This window comes from Rana temporaria, chromosome 8 (assembly GCF_905171775.1).
Source record: "Rana temporaria chromosome 8, aRanTem1.1, whole genome shotgun sequence".
In the NCBI taxonomy this organism is placed as follows: Eukaryota; Metazoa; Chordata; class Amphibia; order Anura; family Ranidae; genus Rana; species Rana temporaria.
In genome coordinates, this window is record NC_053496.1 from 155557537 (window position 1) to 155570053 (window position 12517).

The following is a 12517-nucleotide window of genomic DNA, read 5'->3' on the forward strand; positions in this document are numbered from 1 at the left end:
CGGAGGACGGGGACACCCTTCTCTCCCCCGGAGGACGGGGACACCCTTCTCTCCCCCGGAGGACGGGGACACCCTTCTCTCCCCCGGAGGACGGGGACACCATTCTCTCCCACGGAGGACGGGGACACCATTCTCTCCCTCGGAGGACGGGGACACCCCTCTCTCCCCCCTCGGAGGACGGGGACACCCCTCTCTCCCCCCTCGGAGGACGGGGACACCCCTCTCTCCCCCCTCGGAGGACGGGGACACCCCTCTCTCCCCCCTCGGAGGACGGGGACACCCCTCTCTCCCCCCTCGGAGGACGGGGACACCCCTCTCTCCCCCCTCGGAGGACGGGGACACCCCTCTCTCCCCCCTCGGAGGACGGGGACACCCCTCTCTCCCCCCTCGGAGGACGGGGACACCCCTCTCTCCCCCCTCGGAGGACGGGGACACCCCTCTCTCCCCCCTCGGAGGACGGGGACACCCCTCTCTCCCCCCTCGGAGGACGGGGACACCCCTCTCTCCCCCCTCGGAGGACGGGGACACCCCTCTCTCCCACGGAGGACGAGGACACCATTCTCTCCCACGGAGGACGAGGACACCATTCTCTCCCACGGAGGACGAGGACACCATTCTCTCCCACGGAGGACGAGGACACCATTCTCTCCCACGGAGGACGAGGACACCATTCTCTCCCACGGAGGACGAGGACACCATTCTCTCCCACGGAGGACGAGGACACCATTCTCTCCCACGGAGGACGGGGACACCATTCTCTCCCACGGAGGACGGGGACACCATTCTCTCCCACGGAGGACGAGGACACCAGGGCTGGACAGGGAGAAGAGGTGAGCGCTGCGGGGAAACAGAGCATCATGAGGGACGGGGGATAGAGGAGCAGGAGAGGAACAGAGAAGCATGTGTGGGAACAGAGAAGCAGGGGGGGGGGGGGGTATCAGTGGAGCACAGGGGGGACCAGAGAAGCATGAGGGTAAGAGGAGCATGGGGGGGGGGGGGATATAGAGAAGCATGTGGGGGAACAGAGAAGCAGGGGGAGAACCAGAGGAGCAGAGAGGGGGACAGAGGCGCATGGGGGCCGGCCGCCATGGGAGAGACTTGTCAAAGTGTATGAAGTCCAGGGCAATATTTTTGTCCCAGTCCAGCCCTGGTGTCCCTGTCCTCCAGGGGAGAGAATGGTGTCCCTGTCCTCCGGGGGAGAGAATGGTGTCCCTGTCCTCCGGGGGAGAGAATGGTGTCCCCGTCCTCCGGGGGAGAGAATGGTGTCCCCGTCCTCCGGGGGAGAGAATGGTGTCCCCGTCCTCCGGGGGAGAGAATGGTGTCCCCGTCCTCCGGGGGAGAGAAGGGTGTCCTCGTCCTCGGGGGAGAGAATGGTGTCCTCCGGGGGAGAGAAGGGTGTCCTTGTCCTGTGTGGAACAGAGGTGCGGGAAGTGATATTGTGTGGAACAGAGGTGCGGGGGGGGGGATGCGGTAGGGAACAGAGGTGCGGGGGGGGATGCGGTAGGGAACAGAGGTGCGGGGGGTGATACTGTGTGGAACAGAGGTGTGGGGGGGATACTGTGTGGAACAGAGGTGCGGGAAGTGATATTGTGTGGAACAGAGGTGCGGGGGGGATGCGGTAGGGAACAGAGGTGCGGGGGGTGATACTGTGTGGAACAGAGGTGTGGGGGGGGATACTGTGTGGAACAGAGGTGCGGGAAGTGATATTGTGTGGAACAGAGGTGCGGGGGGGGGGGATGTGGTAGGGAACAGAGGTGCGGGGGGTGATACTGTGTGGAACAGAGGTGTGGGGGGGATACTGTGTGGAACAGAGGTGCGGGAAGTGATATTGTGTGGAACAGAGGTGCGGGGGGGGATGCGGTAGGGAACAGAGGTGCGGGGGGGGTGATACTGTGGGTGTGTAAAAGATAATGGCCCAGATTCAAGAAGCTATTGCGCCCGCGCAACCATAGGTTGCCCGGCGCAATAGCTGTTTTGCTCCCGCGTAGCGAATGCCCCTGATTCAGGAACATCGCTACGCGGACTGCAGCCTAGGATATGACAGACATAAGCCTCCTTATGCCTTCATATCTCAGGCTGCATTCTTGCGTTGTCCGCTAGGGGGCGCGGCCATTGTGATCGGTGTATAGTATGCAAATTGCATACTACCACCGATTCACAAAAGTTGCGCGGGCCCTGCGCACGCAAGGTACGGAGTTTCCGTACGGCGACTTTAGCGCAAGGTTGCTCCTGCTAATAGCAGGGGCAGCCAATGCTAAAGTATAGCCGCCCTTCCCGTCGTTTACGTAAGTGATTCGTGAATGGCGCTGGACGCCATTCACGTTCACTTAGAAGCAAATGACGTCCTTGCGACGTCATTTGCCGCAATGCACGTTGGGAAAGTTTCCCCGACGGAGCATGCGCTGTTCGCTCGGCGCGGGAGCGCGCCTAATTTAAATGATTCCCGCCCCCGGCGGGATCATTTACATTAGGCGCCCTTACGCCGGGCTAATTAGCATAGCGCCCGTGCAATTTACGGAGCTACTGCTCCGTGAATCGCGGGCAAATCGAAATATTTGCGTGGGCGCAGAGCAAAAATCGTTGCCCTTTGCCCACGCAAATATTGCGCGGATCTACCTGAATCTGGGCCAATGAGTGTATAGCTTTTGCATAACTAGAAATACCAGCATGCATTGGTATGTGATTGCTGGGAGTTGTAGTTTAGGAAATTTCTACTACCAGCAATCACATAGCATGCTTGCTGATATTTGTAGTTATGCAGCCAAGAATCACTGATATATTGACAAAAACCATGTTTATTACATGAACTGGGGGCCTCCAGCAGTTGCTAAACTACAGCTCCTAACATGCACTGTATGGGCATGCTTTGAGCTGTAGTTTTGCTAAACTTGGAGGCTACATGTGCTGCATGTGTAGTCACATAGCAGGAGCTCCGTGCAGTCACAGGACACCATGATTTTTGGAGGGGCGGGATATGATAATTTTAGGGGCGGGTGGCATGGCAGGGGAGGCAGGGAGGGGTGTGTTTATTGAAATGAATGGGGAGGGGAGATACTAGGATAGGGGAGGGGAGGATGAGGAGAGAGGCACTGAGAGACAGGAAATAAACGCAAGGGAGCTTGGGTCATGACGATTTTTACATCATCCACCATGGCTCCATAACCAGGAAGTGCCAGAAATTCAGGACGAGGTAGCAGAAGAATGGCTGGGCCGATTTAGGAAAGAAAGACATCGACTGAAAGGTAAAGCCTAAGGGAACATTATATTGTAAAAAAGAAATGCATTATAGAACTCCTTTAAGGGAAAATTTCCCTGAGGATATTGGGGAGTTCAAATTTGGGATGTGAGAACAATGAGGTGTGGACAAATCCATACACTAAACAAAGTTTATTAGAAAACTTGCTCTTGACAAGCCTAATAGGGCTGACTCTCCAGACAGTGAAAGTTGACTTGGAAAAGGGGCTGATCATGTACCTCCGGTTCAGCTCGGTTTGCAACAAGATGCTGATGGCTGACTCATCAGTGGCAGCTGAGAGTAGGTTCTTGCATTCATTGGTCATGTAGGGCAGCGTGATCAGGCTGGTGTGGAATCCTGAGGTGAATCCCTGCACGTTGAACGCAGCCAGGGAGGGAGATGGATGGGAGGATGGGTAGAACCCGAGCCACCCGACCAAGTCATGCTGTATTTAGCTGCTTAATGCCGCACGTGACTTTGGGATGTGCTTTATGACATGAAAGGCAAACATGAAGGCGCTTAAAGTGAGTGTAGTTGCAAGTCCCGAAATTAAAATTGTTGCAACTAGTCGTCCCCCCACAGAAATGCTAGGTTAACAGTAGGAATGTTGTGATCTGTAGTTTACTGACGTATGTTCGGCATAATAACTCTTGCACTGAAAGCAAGCTTGACGTTGAGCAATCTTGTCTGCGTAGGTGAAGGGTCGCCATTCGAAAAGTTTTGTGCACATAAAGGTGTGACAGTTACTAACGCCCAAGGAGCAACTCGAATCATGCATGTGAAGTAAACATTTTGTGAGCGTGCTGAAAGGAAAAATACAAGGGAAAGTCCCTTGTACTATGCACCTGACTCAATGCCCTAGCTTGCGAAGACCTGGTTGGGGTCGTGTGTGTGTGTGTTTGTTTTTTTTGTTCTTTTTACCTGAGGAAATACCATCCAAATCTGGTGCAGGATGGACCAACTTGAACTCTACTGACCTAAAGGGGAAATGACAGAGAAAACTGTGAATGGCCGATTTGCCACTGGTAACGATGAGTGGCAGAATTGAGTGCCACTGGAGATGTGATTGCAGGTAAGTAGCCTTATCAAAGGCAAAAACAAGAATAGCAGAACTTGAGTATGTAGGAATGACCGACCTCAACGAACGTACGAATGGATGGAGTGAGGCGCATATATTATGCGCCTGAATGTGTAATACAAAGCAGAGGATCTGAAACGTTGTGCCGCTGAGTTGTCCCGCCGATGTGACTAGATTTGGATCGGGCTAACGAATGAGTGAATGATATGGTGTGTACAGCCAAGGATTTGGGACATTATGACGCCGGTGCGACTAGATTCAGAACTGGCTGTAGTGTGAGTGGCGTGGATTCAAATCGTTCATGCCGCTGACGCAACTTGATATGAATCGGCCTGTGCAGTGGGTCGTTGCATCACCGACGCGACTGGACTCGAATGGGGTGTAGAATATTTAAAAATGGGTGGTAGTGACTCTGAGAAACTGACTAGGTATGAATACATGCAAATGATGCGGTAAGTTTATGAAGCAGTGGGGATAAGGCAAATAACCTATGACCTGCTGTGACGACAGTTTTATGAATGGGGAACATGACAAACAACAGTTTGTTGGGGTGGGGAAAAAAGGTATTAACGAATCCTACCTGCAACAGAGTGCGGAATCGGGGCTGATCCTAGGCAGAGTGCACAGGGTGCTTTGCACCCAGGCGCCTGCAGAGGTGGAGGTGCCGAAGTGCCAGAGTTCTCCCCTTGTTTGTGTCCGTCCAGAAAGTGTTCTGAGCATAGGTGTGTGTCCGTCCAGAACTGGTGTGCGCGCATTGGGCAGCCCGTCCAGCCTGGCAGTGCTTGGGGGGGGGGGGGCTGCTCCTCTTCCTGACACAAGGGTTCTAGTTTTAGGTGGCTGCTGATGTGCAGGAATAAATTCTTCACACTGGGAGTCTTGGATCCTGCACTGTCTCCACCAACTCCAGTTGGAATGCCTCCCCCTCCCATCTCTACCTCGGGCTGCACAGAGAGAGAACTAAAGTAAGTCAGTGTGCTGGGGAATGGCATCCCTTTACACGTGCTCTGAGCTGCCCCTACTCTAGATGTTTTATGGCATGATAGTAGATTGTATAGGATACACAGCCCCTGTCCCTTCCTGCGCCTCAGTAGTCCGTCTACAGATGTGATGTATAATGAGATGTACGAAGAGCCCTTTCACAATGGCATGTATACAGGATGAGAAAAACAGAGGGCGCCTCCAGGTTAAACGTTTGAGAAGCTTTTAATATACAGACAACAGTGTAAACTTACATTGTAAAATCTTAAAATCCGGTAGGAACTCGATAGGTGCTGAGAGGGGGGGGGGGTTGATGGGACGTCTATCCGGGCTGGTTGTTGTGCTGTTATTGCTCTCGGGTGTCACTCCTAAGCCAGTCGGTCCTGTTGCTGTAAGGACATATGCTACGTGTGTTCTTTGGCTCTTTCCCCTATTTACTTCCCTTTTTAATATGTTATATGTGCTCTTGGGATTGGGTCCACTTATAGCGGAACTTGTACATGGATGCAATTTACTGCTGGTTATATGCATGATCTTGCTGGCAGATATCCTGAGTTAGGTTACACATACTGAGGTGGCAGTTTTAGTGGTATGCAGAGCACACCGCCATTCTGCCTTGTGCTATAAGCACACACTTCATCTTGGTGAAATAATCCATCTTTAAGCTAAAAGGTTCACTCACCATTCATACGATCTGCCATTCATTCAATAACCAAACACCACCATCTTGTTCTCAGTTCGCCATCATTGCCTTTTCAAGCTCCTCACTGCTCCTTTTATTCTCACAAACAGGAAGTGATCACTCCACCAGCTAATCACCTCCCCCATGGGAGTGGTCATCACAGGATGTCCCCTCAACACAGCAAGCACCATGTAAGGACATCCCTCTAACAGGATTGTCCTATACAATCAATACAATACAATACAATACATGAATAGAATACATACAATGCTGGCAAAAGTCTTATGGGCGTGTCTGGGCAGGGAATGCATCCATGCCTTGTAACAGGCAAAGCCGTATTGCTTTTAAAACATGGACGCATTCCACCAATCCAAAAACGCTCACAAGCTCCCGTATTATCGCTGATGGAATCCTTATGTTGCGCCATTCCATAGAATAACGCATATACAGATTATACCATTATTGTAGGTGGAATGGAGGCCATCTACAGGTGTGCAATACGAATCCCAAACCATGCTGATCAGACACAGCAGAGACAAGAGCGCACATCCGTCTATAACCACTAATGTCCTTGCGGAGTGAGCATATCTCCTCCAACGATCGTCCACGCTAATGCACAGAGGGCCCCTCGCTGGCGGACATATTTCCACGCCGCAAACGTCACACTTCAACCTCAAGACATTTTCTACTACCAGACGAGATTCAATCAGTCTCAGACTGCCCCAGTCAGCTCTTTTAGAGTGGGTTGCGGAAGTACTAAACACTGGGTGACACTATGACAATACATATAAAATACATCTTGAAATTTGCACAACAATACAACAACAAAAAAATTTAGCATATTCGCAAGGTTTTTATGGCACAAAAAATCCTGTATTAATGATCAGTAATGTGTGTGTGTGTGTGTGTGTGTGTGTTTATTTATTTTTTCTAAATTGAATTTGAAAAATGCTGCGCAAAGACAGTGTGACATAAAATATTGCAACAACCACCATTTTATTCTCTATGGTCTCTGCTAAAAAAAAATATATATGTTTGGGTGTTTTTTTTACTTGTAAGCAACAAATGTCAGAAAAGGTTTGGTCTTTAAATGGTTAAACTTCCTTCATCTACACGCCGGAGTTCCACTTATTTGCGTGTTGTATTAAAACTTGGCAGGCTACCTGGATTTTGTTTATCCAGCGTGAGAACTCTCTGCACTTGTTAGAAAAATCGTGACATGCGGTTTCGATTAATCTTGCAGCTCTACTCCTGAGTGACTTAAATCACATGCAGAATTGCATGATCATGTTGTCATAAAAACACAATGGCAAATGCGCCTGGTTCAGGGCCAAAACCAAAACTTGGTACATGAGCTTTTTTTTTTTTTTGGCGCAGAGGGAGGCCGTTCAAAAATGCACCACAAAATCACACAAAAAAACAGCAATGTGCAGCATCATTCAGGCATGAACAGGGCCTAAGTGCAGACATGCATTTACACTAAAGTGCGTAAAATGCACTTCAGTCCTACAGATTTGAACGCAGTGCATGTTTACGCATCTGTTGTGAAGTTATGTTCTATTATGTTTGTTTACGTTTTTGTGCGTAAACACACAACTTTTTTTTTTTTTCTTCTTCTTCTTCTTTTCTAGCTGCCTCTGCCAAAATCAGAATACATAGCTAATTTTAGAAATCTAAATTATTTACTTGTACTAAACTCAACATGTTGCTGTCCAAGATTTATTTAACTGTCAATTTCATTGTTTTGCGTTTGGCACAGGATGGTGGCAGTCAGTACTGTGAAGATGGAGGATGGAAAAGTCTCCTGTGAGACCCCCGAGGGAACAGTCATAAATTTCAACATTAACCAGCGGTCCTGCATGGACGGCCTGCTAGATATCATCAAGAATGTCCGACTGGTTAAAAAAGATGGACAATACAACCAGCCAGCTAGAGAGCCTGCTTCAGGAGTATATCTAGGAGTTGGGGTAAGAGTACTTCATTGGATTTTTCTTTCTGTTTTTGTATAGTAAATCATAATGGTAGTAAAAAAGCACATTTAAAAAGCAATCTAAGCTGGCCTAAAATGTTTCTAAGGTAACAGCAGCTCTGAAGAGCAAGCACATAGTGGGCTTAATGTTCAAATTGATCTCTGTGCAGCACTCTTGGATCCTAACCCCAGACTGTATCTGAGGCATGGCCTTCTACCCAAGTCAAGATTTAAGCCACACCCCTTCCTTACATTGGAGAGACTGAAAGAAGTATGTGCTTAACAGTTCCTGTTTGTATGATTGGACACAAAAAGCAAAGCTTGACCCAGCCCTCCCAGCAATACCTGTTGTTGTTTTTTTTTTGTTTTTTTACTGGTGGCCATAGGTGATGGACCTGTTGCTCTCTGCTGGGATAGTTTTTCTACTAAGAAATCCTCTACAACTACTTTTGCTGATTCTCTGTGCTTTATAGCAGCAGTTTTCTGGATTGGTTCCTACAAACCAGGACCCTTACAATTTCAGGACTGTACCCGTATCCCGGTGGTAAGAATGGGGAAGGCCTATAAATGGCATTAAATCTTGTGGCGCTTGCCTTGCCAGGTTAGTGCATTGCTTGGGTTAGCTGGTGGGATGCTGTACAGATCCAGAGCTGTGGTCTGCTGAAGACCCTTCAGAGTATGCCTGACCAGGACAAAGTGAAGACTGATCGGTTTGTCGGCCCTGCTATGTGCCACATAAGTAATCCCCTATTGTGGGTGGAGGTTTCTAGTGCTTTTTTCCTGCCTCTGGGCTGTATGGGGGGTTCTGAAATTTTCCCTCACTACACTTGTGAGATGCAGTGTCCAGGGCGGTGGGCACCATTGGTTTACATTCCTGGCCTAGTTACATGGTGCTGGACATGCTGTCACTATCTAGCCTGGGACACGAGGGTGCCAATTCAGTGCATTTGCTCAGCTCGGCTGTGACTCTGCAGATGTGTCCTGTCTGCATTTGCTACTTTGCTGGCATGGCCAGGAGGGCACATCCTTCATGTGTAGGCACTATCTCGGATTCATTCTCTTTCGCAACTGGACATCAAACGAGCAAGACATACTATGCATTATATTCAGCACAGCCCACAGAGTGATCAGGGACCTTTTAACCTCCAAATGGTGGGACACTGAGGTTGCTTCTCCCTTGATCCAGTAACCCTGAGTAGTGCACCCTTATGGGCACAGTTGGCATATCAGATATGGAATTATGGATGGGGATAGGGTCCAGGGGACAAAACTCCCACATTCTTCTTAAACTAAATTCTGTGGCAACAGGCTGGCTCTGAATCCTCATCTAGTTTTTCACTTGCTCCTTCAGGAGGCATTTATGGCTGCATTTTCCACTGTACTGGAACAACTAGATATCCGTAAGGATTTACCGTGGTACAAACTTAAACAGTCCAGGTCCCCATCTCCACAGGTGTTTGGATTCTGAGTTTCACCTCCAACACACATTTGATCCCCTGCTGATTTTGTACATTTGCCCACTGACAAATGATGACCAGGCTATCATTTTAACAGTGTTTGTGTGTGTGTTGTGTTGTTTTTTTTTTAACAGTGAGACGAATAACAAAAATATCCAGAAAAACGCATTTCATAAAAGTTATAAATTGATTTGCATTTTAATGAGTGAAATAAATAATTGATCCCCCTATCAATCTGCAAGATTTCTGTCTCCCAGGTGTCTTCTATAGAGGTAACAAGCTGAGATTAGAAGAGCCTGTCTTAAAGGGAGTGCTCATCTCAGCTTGTTGCCTGTAAAAAAAAAAAAAAAAGACGCCTGTCCACAAAAGCAATCAATTGGATTCCAATCTCTCCACCATGGCCAAAACCAAAGAGCTGTCCAAGGATGTCGGGGACAAGATTGTAGACCTACACAAGGCTGGAATAGGCTACAAGACCATCGCCAAGTAACTTGGTGAGAGTGTAACAGTTGGTGTGATTATTCACAAATGGAAGAAACACAAAACTGTGAATCTCTCTCGGTCTGGAGCTCCATGCAAAATCCCACTCATGGAGTTTTGATGATCATGAGAACGATAAGGAATCAGCCCAGAACTACACGGGAGAATCTTGATCAATGATCTCAAGGCAGCTGGGACCATAGTCGCCAAGAAAACAATTGGTAATGAAATCGTGCAGTGTCCGCAAAGTCCCCCTTGCTCAAGAAAGCACATGTAAAGGCCTGTCTGAAGTTTTCTAATGAACATCTGAATGATTCAAAGGAGAACTGGGTGAAAGTGCTGTGGTTAGATGAGACCAAAATCAAGCTCTTTGGCATCAACTCAATTCACTGTGTTTGGAGGAGGAGGAATGCTGCCTATGACTTCAAGAACACCATCCCCACCATCAAACATGGAGGTGGAAACATTATGCTTTGGGGGTCTGTTTCTGCTAAAGGGGAAAGGACAACTTCACCACATCAAAGGGATGATGGACAGTGCCATGTACCATCAAATCTTGGTTGAGAACCCCCTTCCCTCAGCCAGGTCATTGAAAATGGGTCATGTATGTGTAATGGGGGTGAACCTCCATGGGTTTCAGGCTGAATATCTGCTGCAGTTTTAAAATTATAAAGTGTAGATGTGTGCACGCTGGGAGTAAACATACTGGACATCTGTTCAGTACAGCTACTTCCTTATCTCTGATTTATTACAGGCAGTGCCAAGCTCTTTACACACAGAACAATAGAGCACACGTCACTGCTATGCAAATGTAGGTCTAAAAAGGCACATCTGGTTGGCTGAAGCTTGCTCGTCACTTGGCCAGCCTTCACACTTCCTCATTCTTTCTAATGCTTGTCTTCAGCCATCCTAGACTCGTGGGAGGGGGGTGTTCCTAAAGGCCATTTCGAGTAAGGACTTTATTAAAGCAGTTTATATATACAAAGTAGAATATAGACTTTATAGTATAGTATAGAAAAGATGCATAGAAACATGTATATACATAAGTGGGCATTTTTATGATTATCACATTCCTTCACGTATGCATGACAAAGACTCAAAACACACGGCCAAGGCAACAAGAGTGGCTCAAGAAGATGCACATTAAGGTCCTGGAGGGTCCTAGTCAGTCTCCAGACCTTAATCCCATAGGAAATATGTGGAGGAAACTCAAGGTTCGAGTTGCCAAACATCAGCCTCGAAACGTTAATGACTTGGAGAGTATCTGCAAAAAAGGTGTGGGACAAAATCCCTCCTGAGAAGTGTGCAAACCTGGTGACCAACTACAAGAAACGTCTGACCTCTGTGATTGCCATCAAGGGTCATGTGTTGCGAAGGGGTCAAGTACTTATTTCACTCATTAAAATCCAAATAAACTTGTAAAATTTTTGCAATGCGTTTTTTTTTATTTTTTTGATATTTTTGCTCTCTCTCTCTCTCACTGTTTTATAAAAAAAAAAAAAAATTTAGACTGATCATTTTTGTCACTGGGCAAACATACAAAATCAGTAGGGGATCAAATACTTTTTTTCTCTTCCGTTCATGGACGGACACAGCAGCATTGACCTTAGGGTTATATACCTTCCTTTTAGGAGAGACTAGGCAGAAAAAACAGCACTTTAAGTGTTAAAAACACTTCTCTCAGTACAGCACCTCCCAGGGGGCGTGTCCCCTGGGTGCATCCCACTCTCTGGAAACATCCAGCCCCAGTTTTTTTTCTGCCTAGCGTTAAGAGAAGACATGGCCTTTTCTGGAGTCCATGTGCTCTGGAGATTTTTTGCGATTTTTTTTTTTTGGATCCTGGAATCTACTATCAACTGCTGACTGGGTGACAGGCTGGATCTTGATCCTTGTAGTCCCCCCATGTTCTGCCATTGAGCGTGTGCCGGCCTTTAGCTAGGCCATCCACGACATGCCCCGTTGCTCCAGGGGCGGCCGGTGAGCTATATGCTACAGGGCACACATATGACTGGTCTCTATGGCTGTGTCACAGTGTGCCGGGCCGACAGCCATGCCCTATCTACCTGCGGACGTTGGGTCTGTCTGGAATGCCTCCAGCCGGTGGTCGCAGGATGGGTAAGTAGTATCCCCTTGCCTCGGCAGGGTGTTTTCGGCTGGTGCATTCCTGGGGAGGTCGACTGAGGGTCCGCCCTGCTTTCCTCTCTCCCTTCCTCTCCCTCCTTCCCCGTTCTGGGTGGCGGCTGTGAGGTGGGGGGGTCGTCTACCTGAGGGGGGCTCAGTTACTGCCGGGGGGGCTGTGCTGCTGTGGGGTGCTGTTATTTTTTTATTGTGCTATGTGCTGTTTATGCTGGACAGTGTCTGCTGTGTGTTTCTAGTGTTTTAAACACGTGTACGGCCACCATTTTAGTGGTGACGTGGCTCTTTATGTCGTGGCCATTTTCCTGTAGCCTGCATGCTGTTTTTTTCGCCATGTCGGCGGCCATCTTGGAAAAGTCTTGGCCTCTAGTGTCTGGAATAGCGGCGCGAAGCCGCTGCATTCTTCCTGAGGGACAGCACAGCACGTACAGCGCTCTCAGCTCTGCACACCAGTACAGCCTGTTTTTGGGGGGTGCCCTGCTCCCTGTGACAGCTGGGAGGG

At 48.6% G+C, this 12517-nt stretch overlaps 1 protein-coding gene across 1 annotated transcript in view; it reads left to right on the forward strand.

The window, feature by feature from the left end:
- Nucleotides 1–12517, forward strand: part of LOC120909249 — a 107746-nt gene that overhangs the window by 24900 nt on the left and 70329 nt on the right. The window contains exon 2 of the mRNA XM_040320972.1: nt 7733–7940. Within this exon, the coding sequence (XP_040176906.1) occupies nt 7734–7940 (207 nt within the window). The 5' untranslated portion in view covers nt 7733. The remainder of the gene's footprint in view (nt 1–7732; nt 7941–12517) is intronic.